The sequence below is a fragment of the Prionailurus bengalensis genome, chromosome A1, assembly GCF_016509475.1.
Source record: "Prionailurus bengalensis isolate Pbe53 chromosome A1, Fcat_Pben_1.1_paternal_pri, whole genome shotgun sequence".
NCBI lineage: Eukaryota > Metazoa > Chordata > Mammalia > Carnivora > Felidae > Prionailurus > Prionailurus bengalensis.
Window position 1 is genome coordinate 91,827,602 of NC_057343.1, and position 24,982 is coordinate 91,852,583.

The 24,982-nt window shown below is 41.1% G+C and overlaps 1 protein-coding gene across 6 annotated transcripts; it reads right to left on the minus strand.

The window, feature by feature from the left end:
• Window positions 1-498: 498 nt before the first annotated feature.
• ZFP2 (ZFP2 zinc finger protein) lies at window positions 499-23,475 on the minus strand. 6 transcript variants are annotated; one of them, XM_043585649.1, is made up of 7 exons: window positions 23,372-23,453; window positions 20,834-20,930; window positions 12,577-12,709; window positions 12,229-12,321; window positions 9,540-9,682; window positions 1,277-2,744; window positions 499-996 (listed from the first exon to the last, which is right to left on the minus strand). In XM_043585649.1, exons 6-7 carry the CDS (start codon window positions 2,665-2,667, stop codon window positions 942-944), a joined length of 1,446 nt encoding a protein of 481 aa, XP_043441584.1. In that variant the 5' UTR covers window positions 2,668-2,744; window positions 9,540-9,682; window positions 12,229-12,321; window positions 12,577-12,709; window positions 20,834-20,930; window positions 23,372-23,453; the 3' UTR covers window positions 499-941. The 6 variants fall into 6 exon arrangements, with proteins under 6 accessions (XP_043441584.1, XP_043441575.1, XP_043441594.1 ...); XM_043585640.1 differs by having other exon boundaries at window positions 23,200-23,448; XM_043585659.1 differs by having other exon boundaries at window positions 9,540-9,698; window positions 23,200-23,448.
• Window positions 23,476-24,982: the final 1,507 nt, after the last annotated feature.

Genomic DNA, 24,982 nt, shown 5'->3' on the forward strand with positions numbered 1-24,982 from the left:
ATTGTTTAAAATCCCCCAGACTGAACTTATCACTGACCCACAGAATCAGTAAACTTTATGTGTGCTTAATTATGGCACTACATCCACCCAAATAAATTCAAGTTCCTACATTCCATCAATTACCACATTATCCAGATTCTGCCTCCTTATTGCTTGAATTCTTCCTTTCCTCTCCTCCACTGCCAATTTCTTAGTTTAGCCCTTGAAAAGCAAAGAACATACCTTCCCCAGTCTGATTTTCTGATCATGTCTATCACATATCTAGCACGTATATGAAATAAATGAAATTGTCCTAACTGCTGTCATCACTGTAGATCTATAAAACCTATGACTGTTCTGAATATGTTTTGAGTTGTAAAGATTTCATTACTATGTCAAATTTTCATGTCTATTAGTGTTTAGCATCCTTTCCTTTCCAATTTGATAGACTATGATACAAAGATATGTATTTGAATCCTATGTACTTAGAGACTATATTTAAGTTACACTGTTTTGTAATTAGCTTATTTAACAGTAGTTTAATGACTTAATTGAGAACTCAAAACAGCATGCTATGGCATTAAGATCTGTACAGTTATTTCATCACCCAGTAGCAATCAACCTATGTTTTAGGGAGAAAATAACAGTGGGGGGTGGGGGTGGGGAAATGGAGGGATAATAATAGCATTTGGTAGAGGTAGAGACTTTTGACTCAAAACATCCAGGGAAACCAGATTGCAGATTAGGAGCATCTAGATAACATATATAACATGGTAAAAGGTCAAGGATTTCCCAATATTGGTTATATTTATAGCATTTTAGAACTAATCAGGATTCTGGAGACCTTCTAAATTCAAAATCCCTCATTTACCAAATAAGGACACCATGACCTGGTGAAAGTAGGTGACTTGTCCAAGTTAGTGGCAGATGAGGACTACATACCAGGTCTTTGAGCTGTCCAGTTAAGCACTCTCACATTTTCTCTCCAGTGTGAAGTCTCTGATGTCCAAAGGAGATCTGCAGTATGACACAATAGAACTTATCTTCAACACAAATCCTCGTTTAGAACATGAGCTATTTAAACCTTCTGATGCAAAGGAGGAAGTTTTACTTTCTGAATTAAGATTTTTCTATTTTATATGGTTTTTCCTGCAGTGGTCTGTATTATCTGATATAGTAATTTATATTTCAACTGAAAGATTCCTACAGTCATTACATTTATGAGGTTTCTATGTTACATGACTATTATCACTGAACAGTTAATCCTAGTGAAGGGTCCAGTGAAAACTTAACTCACGTATGAGTTCTCTGATGTCGTGTAAGGTTTGTACTCCGACTGAAGGCTTTTCCACATTCATTACACTGATAGGGTTTCTCTCCTGTATGAGTTCTCTGATGCACAATTAGGGATGAATTCTTAATGAAGGCTTTTCCACACTGATCACATTCATAGGGTTTCTCACCAGTATGGATTCTTTGATGTTCAATAAGGTATGCACTCTGGCTGAAGGCCTTTCCACATTCATTGCATTCATAAGGTTTCTCTCCAGTATGAATAACCTGATGTACAGTAAGCGAAGATCTCCCAGTGAAATGTTTTCCACATACCATACATTCATAAGGCTTCTCTCCAGTATGAATTCTCCGATGTTGGGTAAGAGATGAATTCTTACTGAAAGCTTTCCCACACTGATTACATTCAAAAGGTTTTACTCCAGAATGAAGTCTCTGGTGTTCTATAAGGTATGTGCTTTGGCTAAAGGATTTCCCACATTTGTTACATTTGTAGGGTTTTTCTCCAGTGTGATTTCGTTGATGCAGGGTAAGAGTTGAGCTTTTACTAAAGGCTTTCCCACATTCACTACACTCATAGGGTTTTTCTCCAGTATGACTTCTCTGATGTACAATAAGATGCATGCTCTGACTGAAGGCTTTTCCACATTCATTGCATTCATAGGGTTTTTCTCCTGTATGAGTTCTTTGATGCACTGTAAGATTCATGCTTTGGGTAAAAGCTTTCCCACATTCACTACATTTGTAGGGTTTCTCTCCAGTATGAATCCTTTCATGTTGAATAAGGGATGAATTTTTACGGAAAGCTTTTCCACACTCTTTACACTGATAGGGTTTCTCTCCAGTATGAGTTCGTTGATGAACAGTAAGGTTCATGCTCTGACTGAAGGTTTTCCCACATTCATTACATTTATAGGGTTTCTCTCCAGTATGAATTCTTTGATGTACAGTAAGGGAGGAGCGTTCAATGAAGTGCTTCCCACATACATTACACTTATAGGGTTTTTCCCCAGTATGAATCCTCTGGTGCTTAAGAAGAGATGAGCTCTGGCTGAAGGTTTTCCTACATTCATTACATTCATAGATTTTCTTTCCAACAAACATACTTTGAGTTTTAATTAATTCAGAATTCTGTTTAGTGTCTTCTTTATGTGGATTCTGATTATGGGGCCTTTTTCCCACAGGAATACTTTGTTTTATATCAAGGATTGACCCCTGACTAGAACATCTTGCAAATTCATTACCTCCACATGTCCTCCTCTCAGTGAGGGTTTCTTCATGAGTAACTGACACTTGGCCCAGAGGTCTATCCTGGTTTTTCTGTTGCCCATCTAACCAATTATCAGGTTCCCAGGTTTCCCCTAAAGAAGAATGCCAGAGACCTTCCCTTTCCATTATTACCCCATAAGCTATATCTTCAGTAGTATTAGGCTTTATAGTTGACTCTTTGGTTTCAAGTCTTGTCTTCCAATCTGAAAAAAATAAAAAATTCAAATGCACATTGGTTTCTGTGCTGGGAAACTAAAAACTGTATCAGGTGGGAATAAGAGAATGAAACTGTGAATAACTATAGGGCACATGTGAGAGCTTTCAAAGATGTCCCTACAACTGGGAAGAAAAACATAGGGAAGGAACAGTGAACCAGTCCATAAATAACAGGAGAACGAGAGGAGGTGGTAAGCACAGAAAAGAGTGAGCCTATGTATACAGCAGGGATGGACACTGAAATCACTGACCACTGGACAAGGCTGAATAATGAAGATGCAATGAAGGGAAGTATACAGACAAGCTGGGATTGGGGGGGGGGGGGCGCAGGAAGCAGATCAGAAACCCCTGCCACATTGTACCTGGTATTTCCACCAGCAGTTTCTTCTCTCCTGAAATGCTGTTTCTAGTTCTGATGCTAAATCTTTGTATAACATCACAGTGTGACACAGCAAAAGATTATTGGCTCTGGAGTCAGACATACTTGGGTTTAAAGCCTAGCTATTAACTTACCATTTTAACTAGTTATTTGATTCTCTGGGTTTGAGTTTTCACAGATAAAAAATAAAAATAATATGATGAGGATTAAGTAAGATAATGCACATAAACTACCCTTAGGGAATATGCTTGTTTGGAACATAAAATACCACAACCTACTTGAAATTAAAGGGAGAATGACACAATCTAAGGGTTATCCCCCACTCCCACCAACTTTCAACAGGATATAAGTTTCTCATTCTCTTTAGGTAAGAGGGGCTGAAAGGGCTCTACCCTTTCCTAAATATCCATTCCTTAAAGATGTGAACTGGTGTCAGGGAAAGGCAAAGTAGGATCTGTTGAGCTGCTTGAGATCAGGCTAAAAGGAAGGACCTTGTGGCCACTAAGACTTTATTTTCTCAGAACCCACTTCTTATCCTAGACAAAATGGCCTGGGACAATGAGAGCAGAGGACAGGAAACTACAAACTGAGAATCAGTTGTCAGCTTGACCAAAATTACCAGAACCAAGATCAATACTGAATCAACAAACCAAAGGCCTGTGGGCAGGAGAATTTACTATGAAGCCTGAGGTATGCACTAACTGGACCTCCTCCTTATAACCTCACCTGCTTACACACACAAAAAAGAAAAAAAATGGAAAGCCACACAGGCTCTACTTCTAAAACACACACACCACCAGGTAACCCCAGAAAGGACTTATCTGAGTGTGAAATACCAACAGGCAACACATGAACTGCCTCCTACCCCACTTCACTATCCTATCCTATCCAGCTGTCCAACTAAAGCTCTTTGAGAACAAAGTGCTACCCAATAAACAACATAAAGGGCAAAGGAGGATCCATTCACACTTTTAGACAAATACAAACTCCAGACAGAACTGCCCTCAAAGATAAATGATACACAAAACATACCAAATTTGGAAACTATGTAGAGGTTCAAAGGCATCAAAAGAAAGAAAACAGGAAAAACAGTGACATACTGTGAGGAGATCTTTGCAACACCTGGCCCATACAGTACTAGAACCTAGATTTATAAAACATAACACTAAGCCTGCCACAAAAATGGGGAAGAGACTTGAATAGGCACTTAAGAAAAGGAAACCATAATGGTGAGTAAACTAGCAAAGATACCCAATCTCAACAGTAACCAGGGGAAGGCTGATTAAATGCCAGTGAGATATGATTACCACATACACCTGAGTAACAAAATGAAAAAATACAGACTGATATCTTCAGATTTTATCAATGTGCTGTAATGGGAACTTTCACATGCCACTGGTGGGAATGCAGTTTGGTTCAGATGTTTGAAAAAGTTTAGCACTACCTAGTAACTTAGAACAGGTACAAAGACTATGATTTAGCAAACCCACTAGTAGGTACATACACTTAATCTACCTTGCAAAGGTATATCACAATTCGTAAGTTTTAAGGTAACATTGTACACAATAGCAAAAATGGAAACAACCCCAATGCCCACCAACAACAGAATAACTAAACTGTCAAACACATATAACAGTAGAAATCAGGGAATGTTAAGGATTTCATGTTTGTGTCTCCTCAGAATTCATGTGTTGAAGCCTAATCCCCAGTGAGGTAATACTAAGAGGGCCTTTGGAAGTCATTAAGTCATGAGGGGAAAGCCCTTATAAGAAGTGACACACACGGGGCGCCTGGGTGGCTCAGTCGGCTAAGCGTCCAACTTCAGCTCAGGTCATGATCTCACAGTTTGTGAGTTCAGGCCCCACATCGGGCTCAGTGCTGACAGCTCAGAGCCTGGAACCTGTTTCAGATTCTGTGTTTCTCTCTCTCTCTCTGCCCCTCCCCTGCTCACACTCTGTGTCTCACTCTGTCTCTCAAAAAATGAATAAATGTTAAAAAGAAAATTAAAAAAAAAAAAAAGAAGAAGTGACACACACAACAGAGCCTGCCTCCTCTATCTCTGCTCTCTATCACAGGAGGATGCAGTGAGAAGGCAGCTGTCTATGAGCCAGGAGGAGGGCCCTCACTGGAAACCCAATCACACTGGCCCCTTGATCTCAGACTCCCAGCCTCTAGGAACTATGAGAAACACTTGGTGTTTAAGACACCAAGTCTATGGTATTCTGTTATAGCAGCCCCAACTACGACAGTGAACATTAACAATAAGATATGTACATATAACAAAAAGAATGAATGAATAATTTATCTATACACAAGTATATATAGTAAGAGTCCAATTAAGTAAATGTGAAAAACAGACTAAACTGTATCATTTAGAGATTCCTTTATTGATGGCAGTACTGTAAAGAAAAGCAAGGAAAGGGAATTATCACCAAAGTGAGAACAGTAGTTATGTTCTGGGTGGAGGTAGGAGGATATAAATGGAGAGGTTCACACAAAGCATTCCTAAGATACTAGCAATGTTACAAATCTGGGTTCTAGTGTCTGGCTGTTTGCTTTCCTTATTATTCATTCATCTTTATTGTTATGAACTATAGAGAGAAGCAACATGGCATAATGGTTAAGACAACAACTTTGGAGCCAGACTACCTGGCTCCATTAGCTGTGTGACCATGTGCAGGTTATTTTTAACCTATCTGTGCTCCTGTTTCCTCATCAGTTAAATAGCACCTATTGCATAGTGTGGATGTAAGAACAAAAATTAGTTAACATTTACAAAGGGATTAGAAGCATATGTAGGTTTTTGCTAAATAGTACATGCATTTTACATGTTCTGTATGACATTTCTAAAAACAAATGAGAACAACAAAGTATTTGTGGTTTTGGAAAATAATAATTTTAAGTTGAAACACCATTATGTACTGCAGAAAACTTAACAGTAAGATTCAGTATTTTTTCATGGGGTTTGGAGATCTAAAGTTAATTCTGAAGATTTGCTGTAGAAAAAAAAATGGACTACCAACAATTTTTTAAAAACTGGCTTAAGAGGGGAGCTTGGGTGGCTCAGTTGGTTAAGTGTCAAGCCTCCGCTCAGGTCATGATCTAACAGTTCATGAGTTCGACCCTGTATCAGGCTCTGCACTGAGAGCTCAGAGCCTAGAGCCTGCTTCGTTCGGATTCTGTGTCTCCCCGCCTTTTTGCCCTTCCCCCACTTGTGCTCTCTCTCAAAAATAAATAAATATTTTAAAATAATAAATAGATAGATAAATAACTGGCCTAAGAGTTCTCTCCAAGAACATAGGATGCCAGAAGACAGTGAAGCCATGTCTACAAGGGACTGAGGAAAGACTGATGTGACTCAAGAATTCCACATGGCTAGTACTCTATACATGTGTAGAGAAAACCAAAACATTCTTAAATATGAAAGATGTAGTAATTACAGTACTCCTAAACCATTTCTCAAATACTACTTAAATATTCAGTTTGAACAAAGGATTTATCCAAGGAGTTCCAGAATGTTCACTATTAGGAATCTGTTAATATATTAATAGGTCATGGGAAAAAGGACATGTGACCAACCTGATGGATGCTTCAAAAGTAATTGATAATGTCCAACATCCAATCCCGATTCAAAAACAAAATTATAAGTAATGTACCCAAGCATACACATAAAACACTACAATTCAGGGGCGCCTGAGTGGTTCAGTCGGTTAGGCATCCAACTTCAGGTCAGGTCATGATCTCACGGCTCTTGAGTTCAAGCCCCACATCAGGCTCTATGCTGACAGCTCAGAGCCTGGAGCCTGCTTTGGATTCTGTGTCTCCCTCTCTCTCTGCTCCTCCTCTGCTCATGCTGTGTCTCTGTCTCTCAAAAATAAACATTAAAAAAAAAAAAAAACCTACTACAATTCATACTAACAACACCATCAAGGAAAGGATGATTACTATTTAATATTGTTCCCAAAGTGTGACCAATACATTAGGCAACTTAGAGGGCAGGAACTTTTTATTTTTCCCAGATCTCACAACTGTCTCCCTGGAAACAAAATTGTTAGGGTAGCTTTACTCAGAATTAGTGAAACGTTGAGGGGTTGGGACTGGAGCACTAAGGATCAAAAACTGTCGCTTTTCCAGGGCACCTGGGTGTCTCAGTCGGTTGAGCGAGCGACTCTTGACTTCAGCTCTGGTCATGATCTCAGTTTGTGAGTTCAAGCCACACATCGGGCTCTGTGCTAACAGTGTGGAGTCTGTTTGGAATTCTCTCTCTCTCTCTCTCTAAAATTAAATGAATAAGCTAAAAAAAACAAACAAACCCATTGCAGCTCTTCCAAGATTGGATGAGGTTTCAGATGCTTGCTATTTTGCTACCTCATTAAATAAGGGTCCTGTAATGTGCACAGCGATATGGCTGGCCAGGATAAGAGTTCTTTGATTGTTAGCTGTTATCATTACCATTATTATTTCCTGTGAAACAATATACAGCTCTCTCTTCCTTTCCTTTTTTTCCTAAACAGGGCTTTCAAGTGATAGCTCATACTCTCTTATGATCTTAGAATGTCTAGTTATAGGATTTATATAATTTTGGTACTCATCAGGACATGAACAAGAGTCCCTAGGACCAAAGGGTTTGGGAGAATATAGATCCTTCAGTCTTTAAGGCTGACAGTGGCCACAGCAGAGGCCAAGAGCCTGCAGAGAATTGGGGTGGGTATAGCACTTGGGCAGCAGGTCTTGCTCTTCCTAGGGCAAGTCGATTTCTTTTTATCTTCTATCCCCTATGTAGTAGTTAAGCTACTCCTTCCACTCAACCAGACTATTTGGCTTTTCACCTGACTGGACTTCCTACTCTGCAGTGCATTCGCATATAGCAGCCAGATTGATCCTCTGAACATGATTAATCAGTCCTACAAGAAATATTTATTGAGCCAAGTGCTGATTAGGGTGCTAAGGATATAATAATGAACAAAACATATTTGTGCCCTTAGGAAACTTATGTTTTCATGAGAGGAAGAAGGACATTCAATATAGTAAATAAGTAAAATACTTAGGAGTTTATTGGCATACCTTATGGAAAAAAGAAAAGCAATAAAATGGAAACAGGGAACTTGATGAGTGAGGGGAAAGGTTTACAATTTTGTATAGAGTTTTCAGGAAAGGCCACAATGAAAAGGGGACACTGAAGCCAAGACTTTAGGGGCTAAGGAGGGAGCCACAGGACTATTGAAGGAAGAGCATCCCACACAGAAGGAACCACCAGTGCAGAGGTCCTGAGGCAGGGGTGGGCCTACCCTGTATGAGGATCAATGAACTATAGATATTCCTACACTTATTATGGTCTTTTAGATTAGTTTTCCTACTAACGGAGGCACAGATAATGCATTTGTACTAAACATGAAGGTAAATACGGATTCTGTAACAGTATATAAATTCTGTGTGTATGTGTACATGTGTTTATACACACAGACGTCAGACGTCAGACGTCACGGCACATTTCTGAGAATGATACAAAGTTGTGTATAAAACACAAATAATAAGTTTCTATGTTTAGGGGTAGTAAAGGGTAGCTTCCTGGAGATCTTAAAATATTACAGAATCCCAGTTTCTTATTTTATAGACATAATCTTTGATGATAGATTTCTAATACTTCACACGTGTTCTTATCTGTTTCCTTCAAAACTGATCACCAACGGAGTTAAGTCTAATGACCACTGATTAGAGGCTAAAAATTCACTGCTTTCCATATTACTAATAATTCCCATCTATTTCAACATTAACAAGTTTACTAGCAATAATGCTGTCTTTAGGAACAGCATTTCTGTCTTTACATTTTCTACTCAGCTTTTCTAAGAGGCAAAATCTAATGATGAAGTACCAACTGTATAGATGAAAACCTTAGTACAAAAAAGGAAAACGATCATCTAGAAGGAAAGTTGGGGGGTGCCTGGGTGGCTCAGTCGGTTAAGCATCTGACTTCGGCTCAGGTCATGATCTCATGGTTCATGGGTTTGAGCCCCACGTCGGGCCCTGTGCTGACAGCTCAGAGCCTGGAGCCTGCTTCGGATTCTGTGTCTCCCTCTCTCCCTCTCTCTGCCTCTCCCCAACTTGCATTCTGTCTCTCTCTCAAAAATAAATAAAATGTAAAAAAAAAAAAAAAAATTTAAAAGGAAAGTTGGGCCAGGATGTAGAAGTTCAATTTTTGCTAGATACTTGGAAATAAGAAGGGACAGCAAGGCAAGGAAAGAAAGTTATGATTTTTTTTTTTTTTTTTTTTTTTTTAGAATTAGCATTAAACCCGAAGGCAAAAACAAACAAAACAAAATAAGAATCCTGTGTTCAACTTCTGGCATGTCATTCCCCCTCTGAGCCCATCTCTTGCACTTGGAGAGGGGCTGACAGTACTTACCCCATAGGGTTATGAGGAGTGAGTCATGGTGGCTGGGCAAGAGCCGAATATAGCACCCCGTCCTCGACGCTTTCTTGTCTTGATTTTGGACAGGATAAGAAGACTAAATGGTCACTTAATCTGGCAGTAACATCGAAGAAAACCTGGAAAAAAGCAGACCTGGCGTTTGCACACCAGTTTTCTGGTTATCATTCTCTTGCTCCACTTTTCTGGGTCTTCAGTTTCTCCCCTCTGCTCCTGTAAATACACAGTAGTCTCTTCGCTGGTGAACAAACCAGAGGCACTTGACCTCTAACTTCTTTCAGCTCTTGCCCTTTCTTCCTTTTCCTCTAAAGTTAACTCTGTTGAAATGACAGTCTGAAACATCTTTACTCATCTACCCACAGCATAGTTCCCTCTGCACTACAAGTGCTCTTCCCCAAGGCCACATCCTCAGCGTCCTTATGGCGAAGGCCCACAGCACCCTCCAGTTCTTAGAGCGCACCTGCACACTCCCGCTGCTTCTCTCTTCCCGTGGCTCTCCATAAGTTCTCTCCTCCTCCTCTGACTACTCTTTTCTGTCCCCCTCACTGGTGTTCAATATCCACCCTCTCTGATCACTCCCTTTAAAACAGAGCCTCTGTGGGGCTCCAGGTGGCTCAGTCGGTTAAGTGTCCAAATTAGGCTCAGGTCATGATCTCAAGGTTCATAAGTTTGAGCCCCGAGTCGGGCTCTGTGCTGACAGCTCAGAGCCTGGAGCCTGCTTCAGATCCTGTGTCTGCCCTCTCTCTCTGCCCCTCCCCGCTCTGTCTCTCTCTCAAAAAAATAAACATTAAGTAAATAATTACTGGGGAGCCTGGGTGGCTCAGTCGGTTGAGCGTCCGACTTCGGCTCAGGTGCTGATCTCGCGGTCTGTGAGTTCGAGCCCCGTGTTGGGCTCTGTGCTGACAGCTCAGAGCCTGGAGCCTGCTTCGGATTCTGTGTCTCCCTCTCTCTCTGCCCCTCCCTCACTCATGCGCTCTCTCTCTCTCTCTCTCTCTCTCTGTCAAAAATAAACAAACATTAAAAAAAAAACCAACAAAAAAACCCCACCAATAAATAAATAAATAAATAAATAAATAAATAAATAAATAAATAAATAAAACACAGCTTCTGTTACCTGATCTAGTTCCCCTATGCTGCTTGCTTTTTCCACATGGCACTGGGACTCTAAGTCATTCATTCCCTTCATTCCTCCTTCCTTTCCTGTCCCTTCTCCCTCCCTACTTTATTTCCTTACTAATTTTTTGTCCTCCCACTAGACTAATAAGCTCCATGGGGAAACCACCTGTCTTGTTTATTGCTATAACCACAGTGCTAGGGCCAGGGCCTAGTGCTCACAAAATATTTGTTGAATAAATAGGTCATTTATGTAAGAACAAATAAAAATAGCAATAGTAATCAAATCCACAGAAATCTATATAGTAAAGGCACTTAAAGCTACCTTAAGGGATCATAAAATATCCAAAATTGTGCAGTATGTAGCATGAGCCCTACAAAATACATCTTTTGAACCAGTGATTCTTTAAAATCCTGTTCTAAAGAACAGAAAGCTAACTGGAAACCAGCAGCAATGTTCAGAAGATTCTATTTTTCCTATCAATATGTTATCTTACTGATTTTTTATTGCTTTATACTTGATAGCCATACACTATCCAGAGATCAAAAAATATGTGTCTATCTCTTTAATTTAAAAAATATATTAAGAAGAAGTGGTAAATGCTTTCATACTGAGTAGAGAATAAAAGGGTGTAAAATGTGTTTTTTTCAGAAAAAGTGATAACATCTAACAGAGAAATCTCGGTTGTAATGGGGATTAGAAACCAGATAACAAAGACTAAATGCATTAAATGCTTAGAGGAGAAAGATCCGGATGCAGATTAAAAATTTAGGAACAAGAAAGGGAATATGTAAGATGTGAGGTTACTAGTGAAAATAACAAGGCTAAAGTCATCTTCATTTGTTTTTTTTTTTTTTTTTAATTTTTTTTTTCAACGTTTATTTATTTTTTTGGGGACAGAGAGAGACAGAGCATGAACGGGGGAGGGGCAGAGAGAGAGGAAGACACAGAATCGAAAACAGGCTCCAGGCTCTGAGCCATCAGCCCAGAGCCTGACGCGGGGCTCGAACTCACGGACCGCAAGATCCTGACCTGGCTGAAGTCGGACGCTTAACCGACTGAGCCACCCAGGCGCCCCTCTTCATTTGTTTTTAAATGAAGACTATAAACACGTATACAAGTATGCAACTCAACGTTAGTTTCCTTTAGAAAGGCTGACAAAGTTTTAAATGAATGAGGGAAAAGAAAGCTATGGATACAGGGTATGGCTGAAAGACTCAGGAAACAGAGGAAAGAGAATATAGAGACAGCCAGAAAGGGACTCGGAGTACAGATGAAGACAGAAGAGGAAATAATAATTGCTAACATTTGCTGATGTTCAAGGCAATTAACAAGTGCTACGAATATAATAACTCATTTAAATCCTCATCCAGGATTCCCTCCCTCCCTGGTAATGACTTTTGCAAGAGGATGAGCAACATGAGTAAGGTGGAGGCATTTGAGAGAATACATGTTGGTGGTGCAGCCTCTCCTAGAGACCCAGGGAGCTCCACTGTGATTTCTTCTGGGGGGACACACTCAGGCAGCCAGTTCCCGCCACCCAATACTCACCTGGAGAGAGGCACGCTGGAAGTTCTTTTGTCACCTGGCTCAGTTCCTCCAGTTCCAGCTGAGAACTCACATTTGGTTTGGAAAGCCGATGCCCTGCTCGGGAGGAGACACTAAATTTGGGTTCTGAATGGAGTAAACCATTCCCAGCACCTGTCCTTGTCCCTTCCCCCTCAGGCCTTCTGATGGCTCCATTTTCCAGCCCACATCCAAAGAGAACACCCTAAAACAGTGACCTATAACAGCAGGACTACAAGTGCAGATTCCTGAATTTCATTGGTTGTACAAGGTGTCAGGAGGTGGGGAAGGCTGTTAGCAGGGAGGTTTTGAGTTCCGAGAAGAGGTCCTTACCCAGTGAAACCAAGTCCCTGTAGTTCTCCAGCATCACTTTCTCATACAGATTCCCCTGAGCAGAATCTAGACGAAGCCACTCCTCCCAAGTGAAATCTGCAGACACATCCTTGAATGTCACTGACTCCTGAAACTATAAATTCATGCTCAAAGGATTATGCGAATAAAATCCCCCTGAGGGAAGTGCAAAAACAAGCAGCATTAGAAGGGACAGGATAAAGAGATCTGTGTGAGAAAAATGTATTATCTGCCAAAAGAAACTAAATAAAAATGTGCATTATCATGAAATAATCAGAGATAAGTATAATATAGAAAATGCTTTGGCATTTAAGGACAGGAAGAGGAGGTATTAGGGAATAACCAGGAAACACACAGAAGGCTGCTCTAGATTACCACTGGAGAAAAGTAGGTGGTGTTCTGATCGCCTCCCATTTACCCCACTAGTGAAGGAGGGATCCTGCTCCTTAAATAGCACAAGATGAGTGAACACATGACACCCAGCACTGGATGGAAAAGACTGACAGCAATTTATCAGTAACTCATAGCCTGGGGAAGGAGGAAATACCCACCATGCAGGGCCACGCAGGGGCTGCACTTGTGAACCAGCAGGGGCTGTGGGAGACAGGCTGTGTAGCGACAAGAGGGTGAGGTGACCCTTGGTAACCGTGGGAAGATGCAGTTGGCTTGTTTGAACAGTTGCATGGGCTGGTAGGGAGGTGAAACCCATTAGGTTTCACTGGGAGGGAGGAGTGCACCCGGTTAGGCCGAGGGGAGAGCTAGCTGAGTAGGGTGCTTTTCCTGCTGGGTTGGGGCAAGGAGACCAAGGGAACTCATAGCTAGGTCTCTGGAGCCCCCATGAGGCTCAAAGTTGTCAAGGCAGCACATGGAATTTCAGGCTTTACAATATAGGCGGGAATCCCAGTTAATGGAGGGAAAAACGTGTACAAATAGGGTACATCTAGAACATGGTTGAGAGGACCAATAAAACACCCAGCTTGACTTGGAAATGGCATTTCAAATTTATAAGCCCATTTCAGCCTAGTTCTCTAGCCCTTAGACTAGGAAGCAAAACGGGATAGGCATTCAGTATCTGTTGAATGAGTTCACATGATGGTTACTTTTATGTATCAACTTGACTGGGCTAAGGTATGCCCAGATAGCTAGTAAAGCATTATTTCCATGTGTTTCTGTGAGGGCGCTCCCAGTGAATCAGTAGACTGAGTAAAGATCAGCCCTCAGCAATGTGGGAGGGCATCATCCAATTCACTGAGGGCCCAAATAGAACAAAAAGGCTAAGAGAGGACAAATTTGCTGGCTCTGCTCGAGCTGACACAGCCTCCTCCTCTGGCCTTCATAGCTCTTGAGCCCTCAGACTTGGACCAGGACTTAGAGCATCAGTCCCCTGGACCTCAGGCCTCTGGGTTTGTAGTAGGACTACATACACCTTGACTTTCCTAGGCCTCCAGATTGCAGAGGGCAGATTGTGGGGACTCTAGCCACCCTAATCGCCTGGGCCAATTCCTTATAACTTCTTTCTGTATCTATGTATGTCCTCTGGGTTCTGTTCTTTAAAGAACCCTGACTAACACAGGAAGGCAGCACTAACATCCTGAGTTTTGCACTAACAAGTGTGTCTGACACCTCACCTCATTTAATCCATATGACAGCCTGTTAGACTGATAGCGCTAAAGCCACCATTTTATGATGAGAAATCTGAGGATGAAAATGGTTAAATCACATCTCCAAGATCACACAGCTGGGGCTCAAACCAAAGGCCATCTACATCTAACTCCTTGTGTTGTGAGAAGAGAAGGCAGCCAAGAAAAGAACCCTTGCAACCAACCCCCATCAGAGAGAGTGGGGGAAGGGGGTGTGGGAGGAGGGATTGAGAGGGAAGGAGACTCAGGTAGGAGGAGAGAGAGTTTCAGGGAGGAAGGGGTGGGTCAAACAGAATGATGACTGAAAAGAGAGCTGCTGGTTGGAAAATAAGCTAATTTCCACAGAGTGGTGAAGGCAGAAATCAACTTACAGTGGATGAAGCGCTAAATGGAAGATCAGGAATAAGAAGCAGCTACATGAAATTACTTCAAACTTCTCTGAAAAAGATGAAGGAAGACGGTATGGAAAGAAGTAGGGACTAGATAATGGGAATAAAACAGTCGACGAGGTGCTGTGCTGTGTAAGTGGGCAGAGGGCATAAAAGGCCCAGAGACCGCAGATGGGACGGAACCGACGTCCAAAAAATTTGTGTGTTTTACATCCTGCTGGCTGTGAATCTCCAGAAAAAGTGTCAAAACAGAGGCAGAGTTCATTTGCTTTCTACCTCCTCATTTTCTCCTAATTATTTAATGAATATATCAACATTAAAAAAAATGTTAAAAACCACTCACAAATATTGTCAAGAAATATAAAGATAGCTACTAGTAGGATCTAATTACACGACAGAACTTCCATTTTATGAAAGGAAAAAAACCAACCAAGAAAAATCATCAGTTTAACAAATGTGAAGAAAGGACACAAGAGAGGTGCCTGGGTGGCTCAGTCAGTTAAGCGTCCAACTTCAGGTCATGACCTCACAGTTCATGAGTTCAAGCCCCGCATGAGGCTCTGTACTGGCAGCTCAGAGCCTGGAGCCTGCTTCAGCTTCTGTGTGTGTCTCTCTCTGCCCCTCCCCCACTCACACTTTTTTCTCTCTCTCTCTCAAAGATAAATAAATGTTACAAAAAAAAAAAGGACACAAGAAAGCATAATACACCTAGATAATTAAATAATCAGAAAAAGACCTGATACTTGTATAACAACATACGTAAACGAATTGACTTTCTCTATTAAAAAGACAAAAACTCTTGGGGTACCTGGGTGGCTCAGCTGGTTAAGTATCTGATTCTTGGTTTTGGCTCAGGTCATGATCTCATGATTCGTGGGTTCGAGCCCTACATCAGGCTCTGTAATGTGTCAGCACAGAGACTGCTTGGAATTCTCTCTCTCTGCCCCTGTCCAGCTCATGCTCTCTTGTCCTTCTGCCTCTCAAAATAAATAAATAAACTTAAAAAAAATTTTTTTAAAAAGACAAAAACTCTCAAGTTGGTTTCAAACCCAGCACATATAAGAGATAGACCTAAAACACAAAGTTAAAAAATAATTATGTAGGGGGATAGAGACAAGATACAGCAAATGCAAATAAAAAGAAAGCAAGGAGAAAAGAAAAAAGAAGAAACAAGGAAGAGAACATATAAATAGCAGATAAGGTAGAATATATGTGGAAACAAAACATAAGCCCCTTCTTTGTAAAAGAAGGTAACATCAGAAATAGGACATTCTCTTTCCAAAAATTAATCCACTTTTTTTTCAATAAATTGTCTTGTTAGCTGAATATATTGGACAAAATTAGAAGCTCAGATTCAGACACCTATGGGCTATACACCGGTCTTCCCCACTTCCCTGTATTCTTGTCACCCGAAGAGCAGAGCTCCCAAGTTGCCACAGAGCTTGTCTTTACTACGAAACACTCTGGATCCCTGAACTATAAAAGGACTCATGAAAACTGATTTAGATAAGTACAAAAGAGCATTTTAAAAGGCCAAAGTGAAACTTAATGATATTGTTCATAAAATATATTTGTTGTTAATCTCTGTCGTCCATAAAATATATTTGCTGCTAATCCCTTCAGATGTTTTTCCCTTTCTCCTTTCCACTCCATATGGGTCTTTTTCTTCCCCAGCACGTTAAAAGCACAGGGTAACTCATGGTGTTTGAAATAAGCAGATTCATGGATTTATCTCATTCATGAAAAAGCTTTCTTAAACCTAAAAACACAGGCTTTTTGATATTGTTATTCTTTGAAAACGTTAAGAATCAAATGGAATGAATAGGGATATTTTAATGATGAAAGTATAATTTATAAAGAAAGTATGATAGTGAAGTTTGAGTCACAACAGCTACGAAATGTTTTCAGATATAATTCTTAGAAATCCAACTTAAAAAAAAAAACCACAATCATGGTTAAATCTCAATCACAATAGCAACAAAAAAAATGAACCTTAGAATATACTTAATAGGAGTATGTAAGATCCTTGTGATCAACCTTAACAAAAGCCATAAGGAAGGGTCTGAATAAAACGAAGGGTAGTATTTTTATTCAATAGGAAGAATAAACATTGTAAAAGATGGTAGTCTTCCTCAAATTGATATAGATTTAGTGGAATTCAAATCAGAATTGCATATTTTTTAACAGTTACTGTTGGAACTTGGTGATAATAAATTTCAACTATAAAGGTAAATTCAAATGAATAGTCCAATAACCAGAATTTTTAAAAGGAAATCAAGGGGGGGGGGGATTTGCTTCAACAAAATAAATTCTAAACAAATAAAATAGTGTGGTACTATAACAGAGAGCGATAGAACAGAATCCAGAAAAACTTGTGTGTGTATACAGACACATACATATACTTTTTTATAACATATGTATAAATAGAATATACATTAAAGGTAGGATTTCAAATCTATGGAGAATAAGTACATTATTGAGTAGATTACATCAGTTTGAATGCCAGCTCCTCAGAGGTGCCACTCCGGCTCTGCCTAGCTAAAACTGACATCACACTCCACCATGCCGCCCTGCTGGGTGGCCACCACAGCACCTAACAGTGTCCTCAGTGATTATTTCTTCTTCATTGCTGTGCCCAGACAGGATCTAGGAGAAAGGGACCCATCCTGACTCATTCACTGCTCTCTTCAGAGCGTAACCACATAACATGTGGTAGGCGGGTGCTCAATCCGTTTAGCGAATGGATGATGAAATGCTTTACCACATCTTTAAATGAAGTTGGACTAGGAGCACCTGGGTGGCTCGGTCGGTTAAGTGTCTGACTTTAGCTCAGGTCATGACCTCACAGCTCTTGAGTTCAAGCTCCACCTCAGACTCTGTGCTGACAGCTCAGAGCCTGGAGCCTGCTTCGGATTCTGTGTCTCCCTCTCTCTCCGCCCCTTCCCTGCTTGTGCTCTCATTCTCTCTCTCTCTCAAAAATAAATAAAACATTAAAAAAAAATTTAAATTAAGTTGGACTACAATCTCTCATTATATACAATAAATTCCAGATAGCCCAAGGATGTAAATTTAACATGATAAAACTAATAGAAAATGTAGAAGAATATTTATATAATCTTAGGATACAGAAAGCCTTTCAGAGCCTGATTCCAAAGCCAAACAAAGGAAAAGGAAAGTTAACTGCATAAAACTTCCAAAACTGATTTCTGGCAGAAGATGTTATAAACAGTTTTAAAAGAAAAATGACAGGGAATAAATAATATTGGTGATTTATGGCAAAGGATTAGTATCCACATTACATAAGAGGCTTCTTTTATACATAAACCACCCAGTATAAAACTGGACAAAGGATGTAAATAGGTATTTAAAAGGCCAGAAGAATGCTTAGTTTTGAGGGCTTGAGACCTGTAATTATATATTATAGCCTTAAGAATTTTTTTTATAACTACATGCCTAGTATTTATATTCAGAAAAAGAAGATTAAATTTATTTTTAAGTTTATTTTGAGAGAGAGAGCATGCACGCACAAGTAGGGGAGGGGCAGAGAGAGAGAATTGCCAGCAGGCTGTGTACTGTCAGCACAGAGCCCAATGCGGGGCTTGAACCACAAACCATGAGGTCATGGCCTGGGCCAAAACCAAGAGTCGGACGCTTAACCGACTGAGCCACCCAGGTGCCCCAAGAAGATAAAATTTAAGGGCAAATATGAGTCATATTTGTGCGATTCACAGTCACATCTCTGGCCAATAGGGGAAAGACGCACTGATGCGTCCCAACTCCAAGTGTCATGGTCATCCAAGACAAAGACTGAGGAGCTGTTCCAGGATAAGGAGGCTAAGGAGATGTAGCAGCTGAATCCCAGTTGTAATCTAGATTGGTTCTGGACCAGACAAAGGACATTTGTGGGAAAATATGTGTAAGGTTAGCAGATTAGCTAATAGCACTGTATCCATGTAAATCTCCTCATTCAGTACTTGTATTTTGGTTACATAAAACAAGAGCTTGTTTCTAGGAAACACCTACTGAAATATTCAGAAATCAAACCAGTGATTGCCTGGCATAGGGGATGTAGACTGGATGGTGGTGACAACACTTTCTGAGGTGATGAAAATGTTGTCTAGCTTTTTGGGGCAGTGATTATGTTGGTGCACAAGTTTGTCAAAACTCAATGAATTATATGCTTAAAATGGGTTATTTTATATAAATCATACCTGGGAAAAAAGCTGATTTTAAAACTTAACATTGTTTTAACTAAATAGAATCAAGGCTACTGACAACCAAATCACAACCTTCATCAACCAAAATCTTCTGAACATTCCCCCTTTAAACCTTCTTTTCCAGAAATTCCGTCTTTCTCCTGCCTATATTTTGGTGCGTTATGAAGCCTTTTATAATGGAGCTTGACAATACAAAGGAGAGAAAGTAGTACAGAAACAGAAATCACAACAGCTAATAACTGTCTTCATGAAGCCTTCTTTGAACTGGTTCCTTTGATAAATAAGCGACATATCTGATCTTACGAACAGACAAAACACAAGTCCTGTGGGACTGGAGGAGACAAGGTTACACAAGCCTAACCTTAAAAAGAAAAAAAAAACAAAAACAAAAACAAAACTTAGGGTCTCCTGGACCAAGTCCCCCTAATATCTTATTCCTTTTCCAGAGGAGCAACACCTCCAGGTTCTAGTAAAAACTAGCAGGTTCCATTTGCAAGCAATCTCGCAGGGCAAAAAAACCCACAAAAAAACCCAAAAAACAAAAAACCCTGGGCTTCTCACTACTCTTTCATGCATGATTTCATTTCTTTTCTTTCTTTCTTTCTTTCTTTCTTTCTTTCTTTCTTTCTTTCTTTCTTTCTATGTTTGTTTATTTTTGAGAGAGAGAGAGAGAGACAGAGCACGAGCAGGGGAGGGGCAGAGAGAGAGGGAGACACAGAATCTGAAGCAGGCTCCAGGCTCTGCGCTGTCAGCACAGAGCCCAAAGCAGGGCTTGAACTCATGAACTGTGAGATCATGACCTGAGCTGAAGTCAGACACTCAATCGACTGAGCCACCCAGGTGCCCCTGCATGATTTCTTTTAGCTGTTGGGACACTGCTTCTTCCTAAGAAAGCTAGGAACATGCCAACTCTCTTATCAAAATTCCTCCTCTTTCAGCCAAAGCATAAGAGATTCTTAAAAACTGAGAACAAACTGAGGGTTGATGGGGGGGTGGGAGGGAGGGGAGGGTGGGTGATAGGTATTGAGGAGAGCACCTTTGGGGATGAGCACTGGGTGTTGTATGGAAACCAATTTGACAATAAACTTCATATATTGAAAAAAAAAAATTCCTCCTCTTCTACCCCCATGCCTAGCATACACACAAACTCCTTCCTCCTTCCTGGCATTTGATCCCAAACTTTGTATCTGATTCCTTCTCACCACCAGTCACTGCCACATTTGCTCCACCAAGCTGGAATAATGCTAGGAATGCCTTACGGAGAGTACCTTTAACATTCCAGTAACTACGCTGGGCACTTTCTACTTACATTCTTTCATGTTTCAACAGAGGCAGGAAGTACATATTATTAAACGAAATGAACCAGGTGAAATGCTTAAGAATGTCAAGTATGTAGCAAAGGATCAGTTAGTGTGGTTATTTCCATCATCCTCATTAGGAACTTCAGGGAAGTCAGGTTACTTATCCAAGACAATGCAACTATTAATGGTAGAGTCAGGATTTAATCTTGGGACACTTTAACTCCATCACAGAAAATCTTCTCCAGTTATCCCTATCCAACCTTACTTCTCCCGGTTGCCACACTGATGTCCTCCTCCAGGTCTTGGGACACTGACAGTCTGGGTACCTAGCCATACTTGTTCTTATTATCCTATTCACGTACGGTCATCATGACTATCTTGTAGAGAAGTGACTTCTTTTACGTTCCCTGAGAGTCCGTAAACCCTGTAAGTACCCAGACCAATTTTCATATGATTTTTGTTCCTTTTGTGACTCTTGAGCGCCACCAAAAGCCCAGCAGTCCAGGGCTTCCAGCTGAATGAGGGCTTCCAGCTGAATGAGGGCTTCCAGCTGAGGGACACTAATGAGGGATATGTGGGAAATTTTCAGATTTAGAGATTTCTGTAGCCCTGTCCTCTGCCATGAAGCCCAGGTACAGTATGGGAATAAGTAGTAGGGAGTAAGGGAGAGGTTTCAGAGAGAAGGAGCTTACCTGAGTTCCCAGTGGCAGAGGCCGAGCAGCCATTGCCTTCTCTTTCCTTCCTGTGGGACCCTTCCTAGGGGATGGGCAGGATCCAGAGGAGACGGAGCTGAGGGAAGGAAAAGAAACCATGAGAAATGAGGCTCCTGCAACAACAAAAAATAAAATACCTACAGAGAAACCAAATAAGATATGTGTGGTATTGACTTAAGAAAAACTGGGGTTTTTATTTATGAAATTTATTTTACTAAGCTATTTAGATTCATAAAGAAGGATGAATAGAGAGACATACCACATTCCTGGATAGGATGTCACAGTGTCCTTAAGTTGTCACTTCTTTGAAATTAATTTATAAACTTCACATATTTCCAACCAAGTTATACCAAGTAATTGTATTTTAAAGATCATTATGGAAAAGAGGTTTTTTTAAAAAATTAATTGTGTTGTTTAACAACAGCCAGGAAACACTTGGAAGAATGATGAGGGAGGACCTATCCACCAGATATCTATAAAGCTACAGTAATTAGCACAGTGTTATGGAACAGGCTGAGTCATTTACCAGATATATTGTTGACCACCAACTGCGTTACCAGGTACCATTCCTAGGGGAGAGATACCATTACAAATACAGTTGTAAACCAGATAAATTTTCTCTCTCACAGATCATAGTCTAGCCGAGAAAAGGGTCAGTAGAACAAATTAAAACCCTTCCAACACAAACGGTTCAGAAAAAATTTTACACATAAGAATTCAGGATATGAAAAAGTGGTATTTCATATCAGTGAGAAAAGGATGAACTAGGACTTAGAACAAGGGCTTACCATTTGGAAAATAAAAGTTTGCACATAAAATGAAGCTACAGTACTAGAAGTACAGATGAACTTTTTGTGATCATAATGGGATAGATGATGTCCAAACACAGACTTGACACAGACTTGAAGGGATGGTTTTCATGTCTAACCATATGAAAATGTAACATTTCTGCCTAGTTAGAAAACACTGTATCATACAAAATTTAAAAACAAAACTCAGATTGCATAAAAATATTCATTAGTGTTCATAATGCAAATTTAAACAACCTTCTCAGAAAGTTAGAGTATAGCAACACCCAGACTTGATGTGGGTCCATCAGGCACACACTGCAAATGTTTACAAACTGCTACGTTTCTGGAGAGAATAAGATGTGGGATCAAAAGCCTTACAGTATGACCCAGAAATTTCATGTGGAGAGATTTAAAGAATGAGACAGGGATGGCCTATATTGTTTATAACAGATGAGGAAGACAAAAAAAAAAAACAAAAACAAAAAACAGAAAGACTACAGAGGCTTGAAGGAGTGAATAGGGCACAAACATACTTTTTCTCACACCCTTTAAAATGAGAGTTGTTTTTAAACATTAGTATAACTAGATGTTTTCAAAAAATGTTTTGTAAAAAGTTTTTTATCCACCTGGCTCAAGTGGTACTTAGATAAAAACATTTGTAAAAAATCGCGAAGCTTAACATTCGTGCACTTCAAACCCTTTCCAAATGTATTTCAAAACTCCTTTTTAATGTTTGTTTATTTTTGAGAGAGAGAGAGAGAGAGAGAGAGAGAGAGAGAGAGAGAGATTGGCAGAGTGTGAACAGCGGAGGAGCAGAGAGTGCGGGAGACACAGAATCTGAAGCAGGCTCCAGCCTCTGAGCTGTCAGCACAGCACCCGACATTGGGATCGAACTCAAGAACCGGGAGATCATGACGTGAGCCACCCAAGGCCCCACAAAACTCATTAACAGTAAATGGAGAAAAGGATACTGAAGTCCACATCTTTGTGTAAAAACAAAGCATTTCAATGTTCATATATATATATACACGCCAAAATGCAGTTTTCAGGTAATTTTTTCCTTTATACTCCTCTGAATTTTCTAGTTTTCCTATAGTGAACTTTTTCTTTTTGGGGGATGGGGGAGGAGGAGAAAAAATTGCTTTAAAAAAGGAAAGAAAAGGACTTCCTGAAATAGAAAATCTGCACGGGGTTGTCAACCCCCACCCCCCCATTCCTAGAGGAGATGGGTCAAGGGGAGCCCACGCCAGCACCGCTCGGAATCGGGAACCATAGAGGGCGCGTCCGCGAGACGAGGTCTACACAAAGGGCAGGTGCCGGAGCCCCCAGACCGCGCACCGGGTGCAGCATCCCCCCGAGACTTCTAAAGCGGGGCCCGGAGAAAGCCGGCAGGGAGGAACGCAGTGTGCTAACGACTCCCAGAGCCTTCGGCCCCTCACTGGCCCCTCGGGGGGCCCGCACCAGGTCCCCCGCCCTCGCCGCTCCTGACAGGTGGCGGCCCTCAGCTCTAGGTATTCCCACCCGGCCGGGCTCCCGGGACGAGAGAGGGCGCACCTGGAGCAAGCGGCCCGGCGCCGCGCAGGGACGGAGAGAGCGCGGCCCCGGGCCCATCCACCTCCGGCCCCGCCCCTCAGGGGCCTCGCCAGGCCGTCCCGGCCGCCTGCTGCTTGGGTCTCCGCCTGGCGCCAGCCCGATCCGGCCGGTCCCGCCGCAGCCCTGCACTCACCCTCTCCCTCTCCGAGCAGGGCAGGAGCAGCTAGTGCTCACGCAGTCCTGCCCGGCGCCTACGCCCGGGGCGCCGGACTACATTTCCCACAAGGCCGCAGGGATGCGGCGCCGGAGTGAGTGCGCAGGCGCGAGCCCGCGGGAGGGTGGGGCGCCTTCGACTGTAGGACTGTGGTGGCTTCCAGCAGCGCTGTCTCAAATTAGGGAGATTTTGTCTTGAGAAACTGGGTGGGAACTGCGTGGCGACCTTACCCCCGCTACCCCAAGGAAGCCCCTCCTCGTTAGAGCCTGTGGGTGCCTAACTCAGGCGTAGGGGAGAAAGGGGAAGAGAACCTTAAATAAGTCTCACTTTTCTGGTGTGAAATAACCAGTCTCTTCCAAAGTTTGTCAGAAGGTAGTAACTTGCCGCATTCTTAGTGGGCACTACGTGAATGGTGATTAAGGTGCCCCCAACCGTAGCTCAGTGTCAGGCGCTATGCTAAGTGCTTCAAGATTAGCACAGTGTAGAATGCAGCAAAAATCTCCAGTTAAATATATGGCCAGAGTTGTTTCAGCTGGAACACTGGAGAAATAGATGACATTTGGTAGCTCAAGAGATCAATATGGTAGTGTAGATTGTAATATTTCGTTTTATAAAGATAACTGCTAGTTTCTTCTGTCTCTTTCTACTGCTGTGACAAAGACTTGACCAAACTTCAGACATTTCCCTCTGAGACCTCTAGGCCACATCTTTGGGCCCAATCCCTGTCCTGCAGAGCCCTAGTTTTAGCAAGAATCCTGCTAAGTCAATTTAGGTAGAAGCCCCATTCTTGATATATGATCAAGTTCCTTATCCTCTACTCTTGATGTTTACATTCTTGTCCTGCCTTTAGCAAGAATCCTATTGAGACAGGTTTGCAAGAATCCCCCAACTTTGCTGTCTCCTTTTGGTAATTTTCCATCCATGATCCCCTTACTCTACTTGTTGCTGTAAATCTGCAGCTGTCTTTGCTGTATTGGGAGTGGAGTTCAATTTTACTGAAGCCTCTCTCCCCTATTGCAGTAGTACTGAATAAAATATTTCTTTACTACTTTTAACTAGTGTCTTTATTTAACTAACTTTATTTCCTTTGAGAGCAGCCCCAACTATTGCAAAATGTTGAAAAATATGAAAGTCTTCACGATTCATTTATCCAAGCTAAGTAAGGTAATGCAGATAGTACCAAACTAAATAAAAAATATGTCATTACAGTATGACAAATACCTTGAACCAACAGTTTATCCACCACTACAGGGCATTCTTACATTAGCAACTACATGAACATATTCATCATAGTTGCTCTGGTATAGAAATGGTCCTTGATAAAACTCAAAACATAAAGCGTGCAATTTCCAAACAAGTAGGCAGAGGGTAAGGAACAGGGAAGAGGGAAGACAAAATAAATGATATGACATGACATGACATGACATGACATGACATGAACTACATCCACAAAAAAAACTAACAACCCAGAAACAAAAATTTAGACCAAATGTACATAAGGAGATGGTAGCAATAAACCTAGGTCTATCAGTAACTACTAGATATGCACATGGAATGAACTTTCGAATTAAAAATACTGTAAGACTAGAT